The 24,900-nt window shown below is 37.4% G+C and overlaps 2 protein-coding genes across 2 annotated transcripts; both read right to left on the reverse strand.

Annotated features, from left to right (window-relative positions):
• casr (calcium-sensing receptor) lies at nucleotides 1-11,076 on the reverse strand (the record flags this gene model as incomplete). The annotated part of the gene is made up of 6 exons (XM_084115738.1): nucleotides 1-1,145; nucleotides 4,403-4,526; nucleotides 6,699-6,929; nucleotides 7,032-7,871; nucleotides 9,340-9,646; nucleotides 10,880-11,076. 6 exons carry the CDS (start codon nucleotides 11,074-11,076, stop codon nucleotides 1-3), a joined length of 2,844 nt encoding a protein of 947 aa, XP_083971864.1.
• A 5,242-nt stretch (nucleotides 11,077-16,318) lies between these two features.
• eif4e1b (eukaryotic translation initiation factor 4E family member 1B) lies at nucleotides 16,319-24,100 on the reverse strand. The gene is made up of 7 exons (XM_084113415.1): nucleotides 24,060-24,100; nucleotides 23,747-23,838; nucleotides 23,541-23,636; nucleotides 21,452-21,515; nucleotides 19,311-19,424; nucleotides 18,957-19,096; nucleotides 16,319-16,704 (listed from the first exon to the last, which is right to left on the reverse strand). The coding sequence occupies exons 1-7, from the start codon at nucleotides 24,081-24,083 to the stop codon at nucleotides 16,590-16,592; spliced, it is 645 nt and encodes a 214-aa protein (XP_083969541.1). The 5' UTR covers nucleotides 24,084-24,100; the 3' UTR covers nucleotides 16,319-16,589.
• Nucleotides 24,101-24,900: the final 800 nt, after the last annotated feature.

Consider the following 24,900-nt stretch of genomic DNA (forward strand, 5'->3'; position numbering starts at 1 on the left):
TCACTTTACAGAGTTCTTTCTAGCTTCTTCAAAGCTAAAGGAGAGGCTGACTGTTCCACTTCCAAAGCTCACCCTTGGTTTCTGACTGTGTCTGCGTGTAGAGGGGGACTCTGTTTCGTTCCCATTGGTCTTCATGCTGATCGATGAAGAGGGCGAGGAGGCAGAGGAGCCACCCACACTGCCTGATCGCTTTCTGGAGGCAGAGCTGTGTCGTAGTGTTGCCCTCGCTGCTGCTTTGAAAGAATGAGCTGCTGTGCTACAGCGAACCTCCTCAGTTGTGTTCCTGGATGGTTTTAAGAGAATGATGTACACCTTGTTGAAAAAGATACAGGCTAGCAAACTGAAGCTGGAAGCCAGAATGGCAATGACCTCAACCGCTGAGACAAACTTGCCGTACGTGCTGAAGTACGCAGGGATGAAGGAGATCCAAACGATGAAAAAAATGAGCATACTAAATGTGATGAACTTGGCCTCCGTGAAGTTTTCGGGAAGTTTCCGAGACTTGAATGCAAAGAAGAAACAGATGGCAGCCAGCAGGCATGTATAGCCAATGAGGAATCCCAACGCCATCATGGAGCCCTCATTACAGGTGATGAAGATGATTTCATCAATGTCATAGTTTTTGTAACTCCCTGGTGGAGCATTGTACAACCAAACCACGCAGATCATCACTTGGACAAATGTGAACAGGAACACTAGTAAGAACTGCAGGTTCAGTCCCCACCATTTACGGTGGAGACTGGTGGGGATTTTGGCTTCAAACACTAGTAGGACACGATTGGTTTTAACAAGAATGCAAGAGATGCATAACACAAAGCTGATTCCAAAGGCTGGTTGACGTACACGGCATGTCCAGTCCTGTGGTTCGCCTATGAATATAAGAGAGCTAGAGAAACAACAGATAAGCGAGAAAAGCAAAAGAAATGAGAGCTCTCGGTTGGATGCTTTCACAACTGGAGTATCACGGAATTGCACAAAAACACCCAACACAAAAGCTGTTAACAGAACCCCAAGCACCGCAAATAAGGTCAAAGCGATCCCAAAAGGTTCGGTCCAGGACAGAAACTCAATCTCCTTCAGGAAGCAAGAAGTGTGATTGCCGTTAGACCAGGAGTTGTTTGGGCATTTAGAGCAAATGCTGGCATCTGTGGAGAAAATAAAATATAAAAAGACTGTAAAAAAATACAATATTCCGATAATTACGTTAACACTTTACAATAAGGTCTCAATTCTTAACATTAGTTAATGCTTCAGTTAACAATTAAGAATACAGTCTTTACATTTAATAATCTTTGTTAATGCTGGTTAATAAAATGCAGCTTGTTCATGTCAGTTCAAAGTGCATTAACTAATGTTAACTAATGTAATTTATTTTTAGCATTTTTGAGAGGAGTACAATTTACATGTGGTTTCAACAACCAGATGCATTTACACTTGTCCAGTTTCGTCTGGAATGCGGCACAGACCTCCTCCTGAAGTGGTTTGAGCGATCGGATTCAAATCCGTCTTGAATGCGTTTCGGAGGGCATTTACACCTGGTCTTTTCACGATCGGATAGCTATCCCATCTGAGAAAACGCATGAAGTGGCCAGGTGTAAACAGCCCCATGACAAAAACATACGGACGAAAGCCGAAAACAAACGCTGGTTGGCCTCTCACGTCCAAATTTGACGAAGTGGTGGGGGAAGTGACGTATGCCGTAAAGCAGTCGAATTTTGTAGTTCTTTTTGTACTTGGGTTACTACCCGAACCCCGAAGTTACATAGTGCCAGTAAAAGCAATACAGACCCCGTCAGGCTATGGCAGACGTGTCATTCAACCTATTGTAAGTCGATGTACCATCACAAGGGTCTTGGAAATATATTATGAAGGCTGAAAAGTTTCACAGTGTGCCTTTAATTAAGGTTTATACATGCAGAGTACAAGATAAATCTTCTCATCTTACTACTGGAGCAGCCAGTTTGCCAAGTTCAAATGATTATTAAATAGCATGCACAAACTATGCCAAAGCGGCAGCCCTTCCGGCACATATCGAAGTACAACGCAATCTCATTGTATTCCACCGAATGAGCCAATGAGCATGTCCAGATGACTTATTGAATCAAAGATCCAATTCAAAATGAACGAACCCTCAAAAAACTTTGACAGTTAGAACCGACTTGTTTGCTTCTTTTTGAGTAGGTTATTTTTGATTTGTTAATTTCAAACTGGTTCTTTGGTTCAATAAACCGTCTGGACAAGCTCATTGGCTCATTTGGTGCTTACGTCATCAACCCAGAACTAAAGTTTGATTCAGTCCAATTCTGGGAACTGACTCAGCCGGTTTCGACTTGGATCACGTGTGCCTTATTAAACAATTACATTAAAGGCCTTGACAGCATTGAACTGCAGTCAAATTTGTATGACAGGATACAATATTAATGAATAAGAAGCTGATGCTAAATCATATCCGTCACAAAATTCACTATTCCCTACATTAGTCCACTAATATAGTCCACTTGAAAGAGTGAATGTAGACAGGAGAGTGAATTCGGACACTGAGTGTCAGGGAATAGTGAATGAAGGTATATGGGGTGATTTCGAACACAGCCGAGGAGTTTAGCTCCAACTCACCTGCCAGAACATTTTTTAGTAGTGTTCATTTCTTGAATTAATCATTCTTTTAAGCCCGTAACCGGTCGAGTCAGTTCCCAGAATTGGACTGAATCAAACTTTAGTTCCGGGTTGATGACGTAAGCACCAAATGAGTCAATGAGCTTGTCCAGACAGTTTATTGAACCGAAGAACCAGTTTGAAATTAACAAATCAAACATAACCTACTTAAAAAGAAGCAAACAAGTCGGTTCTAACTGTCAAAGTTTTCTGAGGGTTCGTTCATTTTGAATTGGTTCTTTGGTTCAATAAGTCATCTGGACATGCTCATTGGCTTCGATGTCACATACTTCGATATGTGCTTGAGTCATCAACCCAGAACTAAAGTTCGATTCCGTTCGGTTCTGTGAACTGACTTGACCAGTTACCAGTTTAAAAGAACAATTCATTTAAGAATCAAACATCACTAGTTTCTAGAGATCCTAAATCAGATGCTGTCTCGTTTAGAAGGCTGCGCTTTCTGGAGGCCTCGTTCGTCATTGAGGCCGCTTCATTTCACAAAATTGAATTTTACATTACATTCCAAAAAAACGATTATAATAATTTACGCCTCATAAGGAATAACAGTCCATTTTCCAATAGTAAGTTTTCTGAAATGTGACCCTGGATCACAAAACCAGTCACATGTCGCACGGGTATATTTGTGGCAATAGCCAACAATGCATTGTATGGGTCAAAATTATCAATTTTTCTTTTATGCCAAAAATCATTAGGATATTAAGTAAAGATCATGTTCCATTAAGATATTTTGTACATTTCCTACCGTAAATCTATAAAACATTTATTTTTGTGAGTGAATGCAGCACAATCGCCAACATAAATGGAAAACTTTAAAGGTAATTTTCTCAATGTTTAGATTTTTTTGCATCCTCAGATTCCAGATATTCATATAGTTGTATCTCAGCCAAATATTGTCCTATCCCAACAAACAATACACCAATAGAAAGCTTATTTATTCAGCTTTCATGTGATTTATAAATCTCAATTGCGAAAAATTTACCCATGTGACTGGTTTTGTGGTCCAGGGTCACAAATGAGACAAGCTTGATGACGTATGTGGCTGACTAATGTGACCTCTGGAAGGCACAACCTTCGACATGAGACACAGTTAAAAACTCTCTTATATGGAAAGATATCAACCTTTGTGGCTCTACCATTGGAGACAGCGTAACGGTCAGCTTGGATCACGTGTGCCTTATTAACCAATTACATTAAAGGCCTTGACAGCATTGAACTGCAGTCAAATTTGTATGACAGGATACCATATTAATGAAAAAGAAGCTGATGCTAAATCATATCAGTCACAAAATTCTCTTATAAAACAGCAAGAAATTGCAAATCAATAAAAAATGTATGTTTAATGGAAAATATGTTGAACTAGATTAGCAGACAGGCTGTCAATTCATTAAGTGATGAGCCGTTTCCTCATAAAAACAGTTTATTCAGCATACTGAAGCCTCTCCTCCATTGACATCCATTAAAAAAACTCATCCTGTGTCCTTTTTTTTTGGCTAACCCTCAAGGCTGTGTGTTTTGGAGGGGCTCTGTCTGAAGACCTTGATTAGCTGGTTTAGGTGTTTAATTAAGGGCTAGGAAGTCCTTCAAGAGCAGGATTGAACACCCCTGCTTTAAGTCTTGACTCATGTTTGTATACTTTGATACTGTCTCTTTCCACCATTGCTGCTTCCACCAGCAAAAGAAAATGACTGTTCTAATAGATATTAAGTTGCTGAATTATTAATTTGCTAACCTTTATGATCACTGTACTCCCCATCTGAGCACTCTGTACACTCGAAGCAGCATGTGGGTTTCCCATCAATAATTCCTTTTCTGGTTCCAGGTTCACACTCGTCGCTACAGTTGGAAAATGGTACCTGGCAGAGAAAAGAGAAACACTGAATTGGCTCATGTAATAAAACAAGTCACATTTGCTGCTGTAAATGACTGGACAAGGATCCTTTGGGTTCGCCATTAGTTAAAGGGTTAGTTCACATATAAACATTGATCAGCTAACATAAAGCACATCAAATATGGTAAAGGGAAGCTCAACTTGCTTGACGCGTGAGAACAAACCTCATTGTTTCGTGGGGAAGCTCAAATGTGTTGGCGTGACAAGAATGAACCTCACTGGTTCTCACATGTAAAGCTTGAGCTTCCGTTTATTGATCTACAGCAGTGAACATTTGAAGTGGATCAAAACCTTTTATCAAAGTTATACATGAATTTTGAACAATACCCGTTCTTGTCTTAGGATAACTTTGATGAACTTTTTTGATCCACTTCAAATGTTGACTACTGCATGTGCTCTGCTAGTTAAATCTGTTCATCATATAGAGCGATTGTTGAAGACTTCAATTAAACTACTCGATACATATGGATTTCTTTATCTCTTTATGAACATTGAGGCATCAGAGTTTCCTGTGAATAGACTTTCAGTGGACGGTCATATTTAATTTACATTAGCTTCATTTGTGTTTTGAAGATGATCGAAAGTCTAATGGGTTTGAAACGACATAGTTGTGAGTGAGTAATTGATAAACAAGGCTGTGTTGTTCCAAAGTGCCGAACGAGCAGAAAATTACAATGTAATGGAGACATGTTTGTAAACTGACGGAGACGACATCATGGAAAAAAGACATCACGGTTTACATTTGCATTTATTCATTTAGCAGACGCTTTTATCCAAAGCGACTTACAAATGAGAACAATAGAAGTTAAAATAACAATAGGACAACAATATGTAAGTGCTATGACCCTTCCCAGTTTAATCTAACGCAGTGTACTTATTTTATAAATAGATATAGAATAGAAGAGAAAGTGTTAGTATTAATGGATCAAGTGTTGCCGAAAAAGATGCGTCTTCAGTCGTTTCTTCCACCAGCAGGGAACAGTCAAGGTAAAGGTCCGAGAAAGAGATTTTGTGCCTCTTTGAGATGGCACCACAAGACGACGTTCACTTGCAGAGCGCAAGTTCCTGGATGGCACGTAAGTCTGAGTTTAGGTAAAAGGACTTAATGAAGCTTTCCACCTCTCCTAAATGTGACTTGTGCTCTACTGGGTGCATAGGGACATATATGCACATGTTTTGGGATTGCCCTGAAGTCAATGAGTATTGGAGATGGGTTAACACCACGCTGAAGGACATTTTGGAGTTGGAGATATCATGCTGTCCGAGACTCTTGCTTCTAAGTGATGACTCCTCTTATACTCTCTCTAACTCAGAAAAAGTTATTTTTTTGTGGTCTTACTGCTGCTAAGAAAATGCTTGCCTTGCGCTGGAAACCTCCACACTCTCTTGCGTGGACTCACTGGATGCATTCTTTCTTGGACATTGCGAACATGGAGCTCTCAGTGGCAAGACTACATGGAGCTTCTCAGAGGACTATTTCAGCATGGCTACATGCCATTCCAAAATTAAGGAGCGTCTTTAAGACCTTTATCTCATGTTCTAATTTTTATTTATTGTATTTGGATTTTGATCTGCACTTTTTCTTAGACTATGTATACTCTGAATGTATCTTTGGGAGAGGGGGGTGGGGGGGATATGGTCGCCTTAGGAATGTGGGGGGGGGGAAAAAGAAAAGAGAAGTGTTCAGAATGATGTGCATTTTTACTTTTTGTTTCTGTACAATAATATTCTGTAACTCAATAAAAAATGTATCACAAAAAACGAGTTTAGGTAAAAGGGAGCAGAGCCAGTTCTGGTTCTGCCGCTGCCTCAGAAGACACAGTAGACCAGCGAGGCGGCTACACATTGTCATGTTGTAAAATTTAAATAAGACAACATCTCTATTGCAAACCCCTCCATGTTGCGGTTGTTGTTGTATTTAGCGTATTCCTACCAACTTCCTTCTTGCCATAGAAACCAATGCATATATTCTGGAAAACGAAAGAGCTGCATGGACACACAAATCGGATCTGAACAGTTGCGACACACAGTGTGGACATCAATAATTTTAGATCAGATTCCAATCGGATACACAAATAATCAGATTTGGACTGACAGTGTGAACTAAGTGCCAAGAAATCCGGGAACTGTTGCTTACCTCAGTAAGATGGCCGTTCCACAGTATTTTTGTCTTGTCAATGGAAAGTTTGGCCCCGTTCTTGTTATGTATGCTGTAATAACCAACTTCCTTAAATACAACAGACCCGTCCTCAGGTGATCGATGCCAGTTTATGATGGTATAATTTGCTGAGAGCTCACTGCCGTTGTCGAAACGCACCCGCTCCCCCATGCTGTTTATGAAGTTGAGGTGTCTCAGCTGTTTCAGAACCTTTTAGAATAAAAAAAGAGGCATATGAATATCATTACATTTGTATGAAACTTTCCTAGAATTGAGAAGAGGGGAACCTATGTTGTATGGCAAGTAACTCGCCTGCCAAGCTTCAACTTTCCTAATGTCTGCACAAGAGCCATTAGCAAACAATCCTTTTCCAGGTGTGCAGGTGAGTATGTCCTGAAGTGCCTGTGCTATGGCATAAACAGCCACGTACACATTGTAAGAAATCCTTAGGTGCGTGTAGTCAAGGTACGGTGTCTCAACACTTGCAATGTCCTCTTCACCAGTGCACAGAGGTCTGAAACTTGTACTGCCATTTTCACTGTCCTCATTCCTTTGACTATCTTCCAGGTAACAGTTAAAAGTCTCCTCCCAAAATTCCCTCACAAATTCATTATGGCTGGACTTCTTTGGATGGACTTGCTGTAAGAACTCTTTAAAGCCGGGTATGTGCCCAGCCCTCAGTGCAAAGCCAATCGTTCCTCCCATGACATCTATGTACTCTGGTTTGGCAACCAGGCTAGAGCTGGCCCATGCCTCACTCGCCAACCAGACCCGGTCTGTGACGTTTCGCCTCACCATCTCTTTAATAAGTGGCTCGACATCTGGTCCGCTAGCAAACACAGCTATGACCTTGGCGGTTGAGTTTTCGATGCGGTCTGCCAGACGGCGAATCTCAGCTTCATCAATGTATTGCGAAATTAAAACATTGAGATCGATGCAGATGTCCCTATGAAACATTTCATTCTCAAACTTTTCAATCCCCGGACGGCCATATTCATCATCAGAGGCGATAGCAATCACCCAGTTCCACTGGAAGTGGTCAATGATGGCAGCCATAGCAATAGCCTGATACTCATCTGTGGGGATAGTTCTCATGAAGGATTTGTACTGATTCTTGTTGCTCAAAAGGCGACTGGATGAAGCATAGCTGATCTGAAAGACAGTAGAGGAGAGGGACCGTTAAAAAAAAAAATATATATATATATATATATATATTTTTTTTTTTTTTCAGTGTAATATTTTATGCAGCTTTTTCATAAAATGACAATTCATAGTGACCATATCTGTCAAGCTCCAAAAAGGACACAAAAAAAAGTATGGATGTCTCATGCTATATTCCAAGTCCTCCAAAGCCATAGGTTTTTTTTGTTTGTTTTTGTTTTGTTTTTACAAGCATCGAGGAAAAGACTTAAATTAAAAAAATAAACATTTTACCCTTACCCTCTTCTTTAGCTTTCAAATTAAATATGCCACTTCCTGAAGCTTAATGTCAGGTTTGATATGACAATGTCAAGACACGTGTGAGAAACAATGAGGTTTGATGTCATTGATGTTCATTTGACACATAAGGTTCATCAGTTATCGTTATGGGTTAATAATTTCAGTCTGTTCATCACACTCGGCTATTGGCTTCAGAATACTTATGCCTTCTATAGTGCATGAGTTGCATGGACTACTTTAACGTCTCAGACATTTGCACCCACTATACAGGCACTTTCTTCTCCCTTTGAGTTCCACATAAAAAATGGATATAGGTTTGGAATGACATAATAGTGAGTAAATGACAGAATTTTTATTTTTAAGTGAACTACTCCTTTAAAGCAAGACACAAACCTTTGTTTTTTCATGAATTGTTCAATTTTGAGATTGAGCTAATTTTCTTCCATAACAAGTAGAAAGAAAAAAAGCATCCAAAGTACACATTTAAGTGCTTATTTTATTACACTTTATACATTTGCATTGTTAGATTTCAATTACAATACATATCTTTAAAGGCTATTTTCTCAAAATTAGCCAGAAATCTCCACTTTAGCAGCACTTACATACTCTTTCCATACAACTTTACTGTTTTACTCCTATCTATATTCTGAAAGTTTTTACTGAGGGGTTAAAACATTTTATTCCAAAACACATTGTGAAAATGTTTTTTTGGGGTTTTTTTGTTTTATTTTTTCTGGCTGTTGACATTTTTTTCTGATTTTAAAAAGAGATATGCAAAATCCCCTCTGTAAAAACCTTTAATGTGTCAATAAAATGAAAAAAGAATTTTGAACCCGGCTTTATCCAATGTTCAGAAAAGCATGCAAATTACTGCGTATTTAATGACGCATCATTGAAACATAACATTCCATAGAACTTGTAATACAAAACAATTGTCCCTAATACAGCGATTAATCAACTAAGGAAGAATAGTGATATCTATTAGTTAAAAGTTTTACCCAATTCACCTGTGGTATCTTGCCTTAAACAAGCATTTTTTTAAGGTAATCCAGTAATGCAACTGTTGTCTTTAAAATCTTCTTCCAAAATGAGCTGATTCATAATACATTTACCAAGTTAATTTCTTACTTTTTAATTTCCCACAGAAACTACTCTAATTGATGTTAAAATGCAAAAGAACCTGAGGAATGTAGAAGAGGCCCACTAGGTCAGCCACTGCTGTAGACACTGCAGATCCAGACGCCCCAACCACTGCAATGGTTGATGGGATGTTCCCTGTGCAGTTACAAAACTCATCCAAGTTGAGTGAATCAATCTTATTCTGTGCAACAAAGCTTAGCGACGCCTCCAGGGCCTTCGAGACAGTGTTGCATGTGTCAAATATACGATAGCCAAGCGTGAGGTTTGGGAGAAGAGTAGAGCTGTTGTTGATCTCCTCTATAGCAAAGATCATAGACTGCAGCCAACGGAATCCACGAAAGTTATACCTGGAAAAAGAAAGTGTAGTTTGGGTCATATTTGTCATTTACAGTAGTCAAGTTAAACAATAAGGAATGGACCTAGAATTGACTAAACTTGTTTAATTTGACACAAAAGAAAACAGGCTGTGAGATAGACACAAAATATGTTCATTATCCTCATACTAAATATGGCTTTCTATGCTGATTAAAGTTCTTAAAGGGATGGTTCCCCCAAAAATGTTAATTCTGTCATTAATTATTACTCACCCTCATGTTGTTCCAAACCTGTAAGACTTTTATTCATCTTAAGAACACAAATGAAGATCTTTTTGATGAAATCTGAGAGCTTTCTCTCTCTGATGAACAAATTTAATTTAGGATTTTATTCACACTTAAACATTGATCAGCAAATATAAACAGAAGCTCAACTGAACCTGCTTGACGCGTGAGACCTCTTGCTGAAGCTCAAACATGATGCGTAACACGAGAATGAACCTCATTGGTTCTCACACGTCAAGCAAAACATGCTTGAGCTTCCGTTTACCACAACTGATATGTGAGTTGATGAATGTTTATATGTGAATAAAAGCCTAAATTCAATCTGTTCATCATATAAAGCGATCGAGTCTATTTAGAAAATTTGGACTAAACCGCTCAATTCATATGGATTAGTTTAGGATCTCTTTATTAACTTTTTGAAGCGTCAAAGTGGTAGTTGTGTAGAGGTCTATTGAGGGACAGAAATCGCTCAGATTTCATCAAAAAGATCTTCATTTGTGTTCTGAAAATGAACGAAAGTCTTACAGGTTTGGAACAACATGAGGGGGAGTAATTAATGACAGAATTTTTATTTTTGCTAACCCTTTAAAGGTGATGATACACAGGGCAACTTTTTGAGCAATGTTGCTGGGCAATCTTGCCGAGCGATTGTTGCTTGGGCACTTTCCCATTGAAAATGGGCAATAAATTTCTATCTGGATAATTTAGATTGGTCATGGGCCCTGTGTCTCATCTGGTTGCCCGTTGACAGCAACATTGCCATGCCACATTGTTCAAAAAGTTGCCCTGTGTATCATCACCTTAAGAGTGGCATTTGCTATGGCTGGAAATACATTTTTCCCCAAATGCATAAAACGCAAAATTGTGTGAAGTGTAAGTCATCAAAGTATTGTGTTAATTACCAAAGGTCAGCTAAAATACCTTGAAAACCACTTAAAAAAAATAACCACATTTGAAAAGTTTAGCATGTTGTGTTTCTACCTGACACACTCAGTTGACTCTGGCCTTGCTGCAAGATCCTGGTCTTTGGAGGCCACCCCAAAGTGTATCGGGAAAAGCCCCCCCAGCAGTATGTCCCCCGTCTTCTGGGCCCTCTGATATGGGCCATAGGTAGAAATTACACAGCTGAAGCCCAATAGAACCAGGTAATGCAAGTAATACTTCAGTTGAAACCTCATTGCTTCAATTGGTTTCTAATGCGGCCTTCATGGAGCAAGGTAGATGTTGGCAGGGCAGCAAGTCTTGGAATTTACTCTAGTTTCTTCAATTCCTTCTTCAACCAGAATTTATTTTTTATTTTTTTAAATGCAATTCCTTTAGTTGATGGAATCAACAGATATGCAAAGTGTCAGATGCACCAACACATTCTTGAGTGGTGAAGGAGCTGGGGAGTCTACCCACATTGCTGATCATGTACGGGTTTATTTGCGGATCTGCTGATCCTTTCATTCCTTCCTCCAGTAAATTCCTCTCCTGTTCATCATGTGATGGATTGAGGAATCCACGGCCCATGAAAGGAATTTACAGTAGGTTGATTTTTGATTTGCCACACAGCGATTGGTTGAATGCTGAATATTCCTAAAGAAAACAAAAGGGAGACTTGGTTAATTGAACAAAACAGCAAAAACAATGAAGGTTTATACTGATACAACAGTTCTTGAATTTGATTGGCCAAGAAGCAACAGTGCCCGTACACTTTTTCAGCTGCCTTTGGTGCGATTCTCTGATTGGTGGAGAATCCTATTGCAGAATCATAGATAATTTGTTAATTTCACCAGAATTTTGCTGTTGAATACAAGATTTTTTTTTTTTTTTTTTAAGACCTCATCAAAAACATTTACCATCAATTAAAGGCGCTCTAAGCGATGTTGGGTGACGTCACTTCTTGTTGACGTTCGAAGTATTGTCAAACAAAACAGAGGCTAGCTCGACCCTCCCCCCTCCTCATCCCATCCCATCCCATCCTCCTCCCTTCAGTGCTTCCTGAAACAGGCTTTTCCGATGTAAATTTGGGACTTGGCGTGTTCCTTCTCCTTTTCCCTCTTCTTTGCTATTTGTTCATTGAAACGTCGTCTCTTTGGTCGTGTGTCGGCCATATCAAAATTCAAGAGAATATAATTCTAACGTTAGTCGATGTCTAGGACATCTCTCCTCTGGCTAACTTCCCTCTTCATGCTTCTCTCTCCTCCACTCCCCACACCCCCCTTCATTTTTCAGATACTCTTTCTGCAGACTTGCTTGTGTGATATCCTCCGAGGAGGCAAGGGAGGCAGTGCCTCCTTAAAAAAATTGGAAGAGTAAATAACGAAAAAAAAAAAACCCTGAAAAAAAACACACTTGTTTTTCTAAAGTGACACAGTCCAACAGGGACACCAGTGGATAAAGTTACAGTGGGAAGCATTCCTCCTCTGAGCCCATCGAGTTTTAATAGACCCCCTAAAATGTGCCGTGGGTTTGGTGGGAGTGATTGAGAACGAATGGGCAAAGTTACATGAGACTGTGGGAGGAAGACTAAGGAGGTGGGAAGACTAATTAAAAATAAAACATGAAAGCTTGTAAGACAAGGCAACTCTCTGAGAAAAAGGAAATTAACATTTAAACTCTCTCATGAAGTTAGAATCACCATTCGAGACGCAAGTCTCACTTCAGTATCATCCTAATCTACATCTTTTTCCCTCTTCCCCCGTTCCTTCTCTCTCATGCTGAGATCACCAAAATTCACCCAAAAATCTATATGGTTTAATGTGAATAATTATCATACAGTATTACACACGTTTGGTATCATTTGAAATGTCTCAGTGCAACTGGTACAAAGGTCTCATTCTCCACAGAAGTAAACCAAAAAAGGTAATAACGTTTTTAAGAGTTTAGAGAGAACTCGCACACAGAGGAAGGTTTGTCTTCCAGGCAAATGGCATCCGGCCCTCAAAAGGTGTAAACTCTGAATGCAAATTCCCATTGATAGCAAATGTTTCCATGTGAAAGAAGTTTCTGTCTCGGTCTGAGCACTTAAAGAAAGAGCACAAGAGGCTCAGGGCGATTTGTAATGAGATCGGCCCATAATGTTGAGTGTCTTTCAGACACTCCGCATCATGTATTTCTTGAGTCAGGTACATCTTTTACTCTTTATCTCTGAGCATTTGATGTTATTGTATTGATTGTCTTTGAACTGATTATGAAATTGGCATGATACATTTACCTAATAAATTGTTACGTTTGAATTAGTGCCAAATATTAGCCAGAACGCTAAAATCACAGTTGGTGTGCCCTATGCTCCACTCACAACTGGAAGCCAGTCTGTTACTAATCTGACGCAGATTTGCGGTAACAATGAATACAACGTAATCTACTAAAGTAAATAATTTCATGATCTGTTCGTTTCTTTTTTTTACAGAGTAATCAGCTGAACATCCATTAAATATAATAAACATGAAATTTGTTACAGTGTGCTTAGTTATTATTTAGGAATAAATGTATAAAAGCTATAAATAAATAAAAACTAATTTGATGAGAAATGTTGTAATAAATAGAACATTGATTTTGTGTAGAATTGTGTAGTGCCCTTTATAGCATGATGTATGAGCTCAACTTGAGCTTCCATGCTGAACGAAATAGAAGTAATGTCACTGAATTAACTACAATTTGTAATATTTAATATTTAACTTGTTTGGACTGTCAACAGTTAATACATTTTTACACAACATTGGTCTAAAAATGCAATAGAGCCATTTTATTTCAGAGATGTTAACACCACTTGCTGAATTAAAATATGAAAGGATGAGCATGTATTTTTTTTTAAACCACAATGACAGTTTCTCCATGTTGGTGGGTATCACAATTTTGTTCATATCTGAAAATATCCGCATGGTTTCTTTTAGGTTGAGAGTTCCACATGACTAACCTTCCCACTGCTGGATCTCTGTGTGATACTACGGCCAGTTTAGAGTCACTTCCCAGGTGTAACGTTTTAGAATCCAGCTCATTAACTCTGGAAATATGCTCCAGCAGGATTTGGCTATTCCACAAAAAAACTGGTCAAGTCCCTGGAAAAAAGGTTAAGGGTGGTTTAACATTTAGAGAATGGGGTGCATCTGCAAATTCAGAGTATTGATGAATAAAAGTTTAAGTTTGAGGACAAATATTACGTACTCATAATCTAGATTTTTTTTTTTACACTCTCTTAGAATGTAATCAAGCACTAAAAAATGCAATTAGCCTCATTCATGAAGGATTGCACAAATGTCTGTGTAAATCATTCGACAAAACCATTAGTCCACAAATTGTTGGATTGTTGTAATAATTTTAAGAATAGTTTTATGAACTTCTAGTTTCATGAATGAGGCCCAATGACAAATCTGCTCAAAACTCTTTAAATACATGCAAAACATGCCAGGCTTCATAGTGAACCCACACACAATGGAGATTATACCCAATTTTAAAAGAAATGTCAAAGATCAATTATTTGCATATTATTGTATTTTCCTTGCACAAAGGCAGGCATCACAACTGAAAATAATTTTTCAAAGATTTATATAATTCACATTGCATTATATACCCGATAAGTATTAAAAACAGTGCAATACAAAGACACTTACCTTAGCGACAAAAGCATCAAGTCACGAATTCCGTACAAAAAGAAAAAAGCAAGATCACTTTACACAACACCTAGTGAATATTAAGACAAACAATTAACAACGGAAACAACCAACTGTTGGTAGTGCTGAACCATAATTTTGTGAATCATTATTTGCCTCTACTTTGAATGTTAGATCATTTTTTGAGTTCCTCCATTAATGCTGAGTGCTGTGACTGTGTGTGCTGTTCCTATGAGAAGGGTTAAACATTAACCTGAGACATCAGTCCATTTCCTCTGGCTGGTTTTGGTCATCCTGTGGTCACTCCTATTTCAGTCACCTCCAACAACATGGCTGAAATATTAAAATGGTCACCACACTTCAAACCCAAAAGAATAAAAGGCGTTCCATAATGCAGATTTGCACACACAAAAAAACAGGGACACCAGTGAAAAAAACAGAAGTGAGCATTTCTTATGGTGAAACAAAGGCTAAAATAATAAATAAAAAAACTGTACCCAAAAGTAGCAACTAGTTTCAACTTTAAAAGTGCTTATTTTTAGGCAGCGGCCATTTACACTAAGTGAAAATAGCATATTTTCTTAGCAATAGATGCTATTTAAACTAAGTGCAAATATCTATAGATACCATTTACACTAAGTGAATATAGTGATATATTCCATTTACACTATGTAGCAGAAAGCGCAAATAGTTGTTAGATGCCATTTCTGGCAGATACTACTTGCACCTCAGTATTGTTGTACATTAAAAGGATGCAGTAATAGTGAAAATGACTAAATTATTAAAAACACCTTCCCCTAAACGATATTAAACAGTCGTTAGGCACTTTATTTCCACTTTTCAAATATTTTTTTGGCAAAAGGCGTATTCAGACTCGCTTTTTATCTTGTGTGGCCCAACCAGACTTTGGTGGGCGGAGTTAGTGTAAATTGCCTTTGCCAACAAGACAGGCAAATAGACACCGTAACTGGCAGGATCATGACAAGCAAGCACTCAAAACACACGCAAGCTTTGTTTTGAGGATTTAATATAATTCAACAAATGGTTACTGTTGTTGAACCATGCCTTTCTGTACCAACCCAGGCTCGTTAGTCACTAAAGCCATTTCACCAGCACAGTTAAGTGCTGAGAAATGCGTTTAATCAAAATACTACTATATTTTAATTAACATGCTCAAGAGCTTTAAGATTAAGACTCAAATTCCTTTAAACAAAGAAATGTTCTGGACACTGGACAGAAATTAAAAAAGATTGGGAACAACTTACAATGTGGTTTCATTAATTAACAATAATTAAAAACTAAGAATGAACAATACTACTACAGCATTTATTACTCTTAGTTTATTTCAACATTTAACAAATTGATTTTAATAATGTATTAGTACCATTAACTAACATGAACAATTTTTTTTATTAACCAACATTAAAAAGATTAATACCGTAACAAATGTATTGCTCATAGTTAGTCAGTACATTAATGTTAACAAATGAGACCTTATTATAAACCGTTAATGAAAGATTAGCTTCTACACTCCAGGTAACTAATCAAATAAGCAACTTTGTGACATTGATGATGGCCATGTTTACATGGACACCAATTCACTGATAACTCACAAAAATCAACTTATTGAAATAAACTCCATAATACCAAAGGGTTGTTCCTTGTTTCCAATTAATCACAAGCCATCCATCCATCCATCCATCAATCCATCCATCCATCCATCCATCCATCCATCCATCCATCCATCCATCCATCCTTCTTTAAAATGAACAGAGCAACATATTTTTAAGACTTGTTTTAACTTAAAGGATAGCCAAAGCATTTTCTTTGTACACAAGCATACAGCCATAGAAACATTTGCAAAAGTAGATCAAGTTTTAATTTTCAAGAAAAAAAAAGAAGAAGGTCTAGCATTTTACAGCCTTTCACCACCACAAAAAAAGTACAACTAAAACATTTACAAAGTCTTGCATATTATGTGAATTTAAATGCCACAAGTTACAGCCCCACAAAGTAACAAAAAACATCTGAATACAAGAATACTAATCAATATAAACATCCAGGCCCCTGCAACAGCATCAAACTAAAGCCCACTTTTAAACAACAAACTTGTTTTTGGTTATGGAGTTGCTCTTAGTTGCAGTGTCTGCATGGGCTTGATATCCAATGACAAGTTTCTGCGGGAGTCCAAGACTTTCTTTATACTTTTGACTGAAAGGGAAGCAATATGAGAGAAGTGAACAACTTGTAGAGCAGACAAGTCTTCTAGGGAACTTTTTTTTTTTTTTTTTAAGCTTCTTTATTGGCAATTATGGTTCCATGAAAAGCATTAAACATCAATGGAACCTTTTCATTGCACAAAAGTTTATTTATAGTGAAAAGGGGTTCTTTAGATTTTAAAAATGTCCTTCACACTAAGAAAAAAAAATAAGTTTTTTTTAAAAACAGCTCTTTAAGAAACCAAAATGGCATTGCTGAGATTGCGGACCTTTTGGAAAATGCATTTTTTTATTTTTATTTTTTTTTTATATAAAGTAAAGGGATCTGGAATGTCACCAAAACCCCTGAGTGTTTCTGTTCAACATCACACTAAATACTACCAAGTCACACCTCCTTTTTCTCACTCCACTGGCCATCAGGTTCATGTACTGATGCTTTTGGTGGAGAACAGCCAACAGATCTGCGACAGTGGCAAATGTTTACTCCTGATTTCTGTGGTCTGCAAGTGAAGATTGCTGCGCAAGGCAAGTACTAGGGCTCGGTTAAAAATATTGATTTCTCAATGTTATTCGATTCTCATTTTGATAAACTGATATCTATTCTTAAATCCCAAGAATTGATCTTTTAGTCCATGCTGTAAAGCTGCACGACTGATCACAATCTTGATTCGAACACCTACACGATCTTATTCCTAAATGACAGCGATTCACCGGTGTCTATTGAACCTCAAATCTGCGTTGGTGCTGCAGCTGAGCCAGAGAAAGCAGTTATGTTTAGGTATGAAACAACTTCACAAACAGTCTTTTCAACATCACAGTATGGTTATGTGTTACAAATACTCAAATTAAATCACAGAAGTACTGGAATAAAAGTTTATAGTTCAGATATAAACACTGATGTCTATGGAGGCTATCAAAACAGAGCAGATCACCTTTTGGAAAAAAACTTGATGCTTCAAATGAAGATAGTATCAAGTACATTGTTACACCAGTAGGTGGCGACAAGTGACTTTAAATGAATCCCTTGAATGAATGATTCAATGACAAATACATTTAACAAAGGCTGATTCATCCAGTATTGAAACAAGTGAAGTCTTCATGAGCAAGTCATTGAATCCTTCATTCAAAAAAAATTAAACTTTTTCAACTCATCAGGAGAATTGTGATCTCTATTTGAAACAAGAAAAACTAAATTCTCAATTTATCCAGAATTGTACAGCTCTACTATGCTGTTTTCAGTTGATGAAAGAACAAAACTTTGTGGCGTGCCACAAATTTGCCATGTACTGTACCTGAGACATTCCCAAATTAATCAACACTGAATCGCAAGCTTGTGAATCAAAATCGAATCATGAAATGTGTCAATGCCCAACCCTACAGTAGCAAGTGTGCCTTAAACAATGATAAACCCAAATCTGCTCTGACTTATTTAGTAGAAAATGCTTTAGATCAAATACTGTTTACACTTTAGATTCAGAGCATTGGGAATCTCGCAGCTGTACAGTATATCCTAGCAGCCGAGGACTGCAGGCTGTTCCCCATCCGTCTGATATGATGGATAATTAGCTTCATTAGGTTGCTAGGCACAAATTCCTTTCTCATGATCATTAATGTTTACAGCACCATGAGTGGTCAAATGCTTACATCTGGCTCTGCCTGACATAATTCAAAAGATGTCCAAATATCTGAAATCAAAAAACTCAAACGCACGTCATAATATATGTCAGATATGCCCTCATTCATATGTAAGCTTGTTTCTGCCACGGAATTAAAAAATAAGGTAATTGCAACTTTTAACCCTTTTTTTCTCTCACAAATGCGAGTTTCTTCTCACAATTCGGACTTTAAAACTCGCTTTTCCGAGTTTATATCTCAATTCTGAGTCCGAAAAATCTGAATTGGGAGAAATAAAATTCCAAAGTGTAAAAAAAAGGTCAGAATTGCATGTTTATATTTCATAATTATGACTTTTCTTCATCAAAATGCTGAGATATTAACTCACAATTCTGGTGGAGGTGGCGTATATATGAGATGTAAACTCACAACTGTGTGTTAAACAAAAAAACATGTTGGGAGATAAAAAGGTCACAATTACCTTAGTTTTTTTTTTTCGTGGCGGAAACAAGCTTCCATACATGAATTCATATTGTCTGATAAATAAATAAAGCAGAAGTGTTGGCCATAAAAAGCAGGATTTAACGGCTAATGCTTGTGTTTATACAACAGAACTAAAAGCATGCTTACCCAATGTATGTAACGGTCTCACAGTTCTCAGCATTGGAGGTCCAGATGGCAATTTTGTCCCCTTTGGCTCGGATATTGATTACACTTCCACAGATATCCCGACTGAAGGAGCCAAAGCCCTCTCCAATAAGACACAACATCTGCCACAAGAACAAACGTATATTCAGCATACATTTTGCTGTAGTTCAGGCTTTAACAAAAGCAGCTTTCTGAACATAAAGTAATAAATATTTTCATACACACGATAAGTTCTGATCATTCACAATCAGAAAGAAGAGAATTTTAACTTTTTCCAACAGACAAACAATTAAATCCCAAAGGTTAAATAAAGCAAGGAAATATATGGTTTCTGACCGTTTCCAGCCAGAACCGGTCAAGTTCAGTGTGTCTGTGCTGCTTGGCTAGAGTAATCAACCAGCGGCCACCACATTTATTACTTCTGTCTTCCCACATGGGCTCTATGCCATCCTGTAAAGAAACAAAGAAAATGCTTTACAAAGAGTCACTATGGAAGTGTAATATGAATGATTCAATTACATTTCTTGAGAGCCAACAAAATGACATTAACAGAACTAAATGTAGACAGCCATGTTTTTCACTGTAAACAATACTTCAGTCATTAACGGGACAGATATGTATGGAAGCTCGTTTCCGCCACATAATAAAACGTTTTAAAAGATAATTGCGACTTGTCATCTCACAATTGCGAGTTTACATCTCGCAATTCTGACTTTATTTCTCAGAATTGCGAGATATAAAGTCGCAATTGTGTGTTATAAAGTCAGAATTGCGAGATATAAACTCAGAATTGCGAGATATAAAGTCAGAATTGCGAGATATAAAGTCAGAATTGCGAGATATAAAGTCAGAATTGCGTGAAATAAAGTCGCAATTGCGTGAAATAGTCAGAATTGCGTGATATAAAGTCAGAATTGCGAGATATAAAGTCAGAATTGCGAGATATAAAGTCAGAATTGCGAGATATAAAGTCAGAATTGCGAGATATAAAGTCAGAATTGCGAGATATAAAGTCAGAATTGCGAGATATAAAGTCAGAATTGCGAGATATAAAGTCAGAATTGCGAGATATAAAGTCAGAATTGCGTGAAATAAAGTCGCAATTGCGTGAAATAAAGTCGCAATTGCGTGATATAAAGTCAGAATTGCGAGATATAAACTCAGAATTGCGAGATATAAAGTCAGAATTGCGAGATATAAAGTCAGAATTGCGAGAAATAAAGTCAGAATTGCGAGATATAAAGTCAGAATTGCGTGAAATAAAGTCGCAATTGCGTGAAATAGTCAGAATTGCGTGATATAAAGTCAGAATTGCGAGATATAAAGTCAGAATTGCGAGATATAAAGTCAGAATTGTGAGATATAAAGTCAGAATTGCGAGATATAAAGTCAGAATTGCGAGATATAGTCAGAATTGTGAGATATAAAGTCAGAATTGCGAGATATAAAGTCAGAATTGCGAGATATAAAGTCAGAATTGCGAGATATAAAGTCAGAATTGCGTGAAATATAGTCAGAATTGCGTGATATAAAGTCAGAATTGCGAGATATAAACTCAGAATTGCGAGATATAAAGTCAGAATTGCGAGATATAAAGTCAGAATTGCGAGATATAAAGTCAGAATTGTGTGTTATAAAGTCAGAATTGTGAGATATAAAGTCAGAATTGCGAGATATAAACTCAGAATTGCGAGATATAAACTCAGAATTGCGAGATATAAAGTCAGAATTGTGTGAAATAAAGTCGCAAATTGCGTGAAATAGTCAGAATTGCGTGATATAAAGTCAGAATTGCGAGATATAAACTCAGAATTGTGTGTTATAAAGTCAGAATTGTGAGATATAAAGTCAGAATTGCGAGATATAAAGTCAGAATTGCGAGATATAAACTCAGAATTGCGAGATATAAAGTCAGAATTGCGAGATATAAAGTCAGAATTGTGAGATATAAAGTCAGAATTGTGAGATATAAACTATTCTGAGGTTAAAAAAAAAGTCTCTTTTTTTTTTCTTAGAATTGGACTTTATATCTCACAATTCTGACTTTATATCTCACAATTCTGACTTTATATCTCACAATTCTGACTTTATATCTCACAATTCTGACTTTATATCTCGCAATTCTGACTTTATATCTCACAATTCTGACTTTATATCTCACAATTCTGACTTTATATCTCACAATTCTGACTTTATATCTCGCAATTCTGACTTTATATCTCATAATTCTGACTATTTCACGCAATTGCGACTTTATTTCACGCAATTCTGACTTTATATCTCGCAATTCTGATTTATATCTCGCAAAATCAGAAATAAATTCAGAATTGCGAGATATAAAGTCGCAATTGTGAGATAAAAAGTCGCAATTATCTTTTAAAATGTTTTATTCTGTGGCGGAAACAAGCTTCCATAGATATGCACAATGTTAAATAAACTGAAGAAAAGTAGTACGAAGCAAGTTACACCAGATTCACCTTGAACATCGAGTAGTCACAGCCAGAGGACAGTTTGCTTGGCAGCTGTATGTTGTTGTATAATCTGAAACAGAAAAACATTTTGCAGATGAATTTGACAAACACCTTCATATTTAGAGGAGAATTCAAATGTCTATCAAGTGTAGAGGTTGATGCCTTCCGGTGAAGAACCACCTAGGCTCTTAGGATTACAACCACAGCAATTAATCCAACTGATATAGGGCTGAACGATTCGGGAAAAATACGCAATTATGATTTCTCTGATTATTTAAAATGTTCCCTTTTAATTAACATTTAGTAATATTTAATGAAATCTGTAAATTTTGTAATAAAAATTATTTTATGTTTTATTTCCCCAAGAGCTCCAGGTTTGCTGTGGGTGTTTGAAAGGTTGCTTAATTTGGCCAAAAGGTCATTTTGCAATTATCGTCATATAATGCGATTTGAACTGCGTTACATGATAAACATCCCATATTGCTGCTGCTTCTACACCCAGGAAGATTAAAAATACGAAAAAGACAAAGTACACAATCTGCTAACAATAGAAATGTTGAATGAACTCTTTTTTTGGTTAAATCTTAAGCCTTTTAAATGACTTTACATACATAATGTGGCAATAATGCTCAGATAAAAAAAACTCTGATAACGAATACATCTTATGATATTATTGCACAATACTGGTAAAATTAATAAATATGTAATAAAATAAAAAATAAAAATATGCATCAACAAAAAAATTACAAAGTCATTCTAAAATGTAATGGTTAACCTGCAGATGGTGCCAAAAGCCTGAGGATTGTAACCTTTTACCACATGTTTTTGAAAATCAAATCCTTGAATAACTATATTTAATTCAAAAGTGCCTATCACCCAGTCTTCAATATTTGAACAGCGACTGTTTCATTAACATAATTAAACATATGAACAAGAAAACATGCAAAATCAAAGCAGGGGATAGAACGGTTATTTTGGAATTGTCATTAACAACATGTTGACGAATTCACAGGTTTAACTTCACATAACAGTGGAGAGAATTTTCATTAATGTCTGCTTTTCATTCAGTTATGGGCTCTGGGTGTTTAAGTGGAGGAAAACCCTAATTAATGCAAGGCTGTCGTGATTTTCATAGTCGTGCTAAAAACAGGGGTAACAGGTTAAACTGTAAGAATCATTATCCGTGAGGGAAAATGAAATGCCAGGATGGTACATAAGCAGTGAACTCTATTCCTTAGCCTATAATGACCTTCGTATGCGGTGTCTGTGAAACAGACAACCCTCATCCGTGAAATGCATGACTTCTGGTATTTTGTCAATTATTTGAAATGTGTAAATTGTAACTGAGCATTTGTAACTATAACTTTTAAAGGAGTACTTCACGGCTGGCAAAATGGGTTTTTGAAATCAGAAAAAAAGGCTGTTGTCTTCACTTTTGTCAATTAGGTAAGAAAACTTTTACACCCATAACACACTGGGCATGTTAACTAGCGTCAAATACTGCCTTGCTATATTAGGAAATACTTCTTAGCAAACTTTTAGTCATAAAGGTTATTTAATTCAAACAGTAAACATTAAGCGGGAGTGAGTTATTTCTAGTTTCCAGTGATGGAGACTAAAGGGCAGCAGAATATCGTTAATATGGATAGCGCACTGCGACGGAAAATCTGAAAAACCTCTGTGTTTGTAATCAACATTTCAAACTGGATGACCATGAACACAGAGGGAAAAACTGAAAGAAACTGCCGGTCCGTCAGCAAAACGCAGTCATGTAACGTTACAGGTAAGAAAGCGGTTTACAGTGCTCATTATTGCCATAATGCGGTTCAAAGAGTAGATAAAGTACGTTAAAATTCAGTGATAAACCTTCCCTTACAATAACTGTTCTGTTAATAACCCTGTCAATCCGACTGTCCATATTATGTTTATTACTCTCACCCTCATTAACTTTGGGTTTAATCACTGTTATAATTATGAGGGGGTCCTTGGAAAATTTGGAAAAAAGACTCCAAGAAGTTTGAAAACCCTTGTTCTCAAAGCAAATGGACAACTGGGTTTGTTTTGTCTAATTGCAAACACGTGACCGTGAACTTACGCCCAAAAGTCCTCAACTGTGTCGAACCTGGTGATGAGCCTTAGATTGTCTTGCCACATTTTGCTCTTATCGTGCTTGTAGAACCAGAGACCCCATCTACACACAGTACAACATGACATAAGGAACAAGAAAAGAGCAAGTCAATCAGACATGGTAGAGAGAGTATGTCTCAACACATTTTCAAACGTTAATCAGCCTGAACACACCTGTTTTGTAAAGGGTGCTTTATACAAGGGTCCTTCAAAATGTTTGTTTCAAATTTATTTTTCTCCCCCTTCCTCCTAGTCACTTTGTCAATCTGGTAAAATGTAAAAAAAACAACAATAATAAATGATTGTAGGGGCACAACCACATCATTACGGTTGACGCCGTTAAACTTTCGGCGTGAAATCGCTTCAGTAAATGAACAAAGGCATTTAAAGGTTATTTCAGGCAGAACAACACAAACGTTATTAGATTATAAAACGCGTACACGTTTAAATGAGTACTTAAGTTACATTTCGGAGACTTTATGCTCACCAGCTGTACAGCGCAAGACGCCATGATGTCGATCGTGTAAGTTAGCGCGAGACTGATTAAGCATCGCGCCCAACGCGCTCGCATTTATAACTTTAGAAAATTTTAATATAATGATTTTGAAAGGAGAAAAAATTTGACATTGGGAATTATTGCACACTCACCTACCACACTTTCAAAACAATATAAAAATAACAGATTTTTATAATTAATTATAAAAATCTGTTATTCTCCTACTGGAGAATTCAGCTAATACCAGCTCAAGCTGGTAGCTGGTCCAAGCTGGTCATTAGCTGGTCCATGCTGGTCATTAGCTGGTCCATGCTGGTCATTAGCTGGTCCATGCTGGTCATTAGCTGGTCCATGCTGGTCATTAGCTGGTCCATGCTGGTCATTAGCTGGTCCAAGCTGGTCATTAGCTGGTCCAAGCTGGTCATTAGCTGGTCCATGCTGGACATTAGCTGGTCCAAGCTGGTCATTAGCTGGTCCATGCTGGTCATTAGCTGGTCCATGCTGGTGGGGACCTGGATGAGCTGGTGGACCAGCTTGGACCAGCTGGTGGGGACCATATGAGCTGGTGGACCAGTTTGGCTAAGCTGGTGGGGACCTGGATGAGCTGGTGGAACCATTTCTGATAGCACACGTACATCTCTGTGATGTCTATTTGATGTGCGTGTTACATCTGGGAGTATTTTTTAGTTAGTGTTTGCTCATCTGCAATACGTCTATGAATTGTGAGTATTTGCAGTGTGTTGTCAAACTGATGAAGAAGTTTTCTTAATTTTCTGGTGTTTTTCTAATTTGCATGTGTTTTCTTCAGTTGCAGCGCGTTGAGCTCTCGCCA

Source organism: Abramis brama (assembly GCF_963993115.1).
Source record: "Abramis brama genome assembly, chromosome: 5".
In the NCBI taxonomy this organism is placed as follows: Eukaryota; Metazoa; Chordata; class Actinopteri; order Cypriniformes; family Leuciscidae; genus Abramis; species Abramis brama.

Coding starts and splice junctions, on each gene's coding strand:
- eif4e1b (XM_084113415.1), bottom strand. CDS start 24,083: ATGGCGTCTTGCGCTGTACAGCTG. Junction 23,839..24,059: donor CGTCTTGCGCTGTACAGCTG/GTGAGCATAAAG, acceptor ACATTTTACCAG/ATTGACAAAGTGACTAGGAG. Junction 21,516..23,540: donor ACAGTTGAGGACTTTTGGGC/GTAAGTTCACGG, acceptor TTTCTGTTTCAG/ATTATACAACAACATACAGC.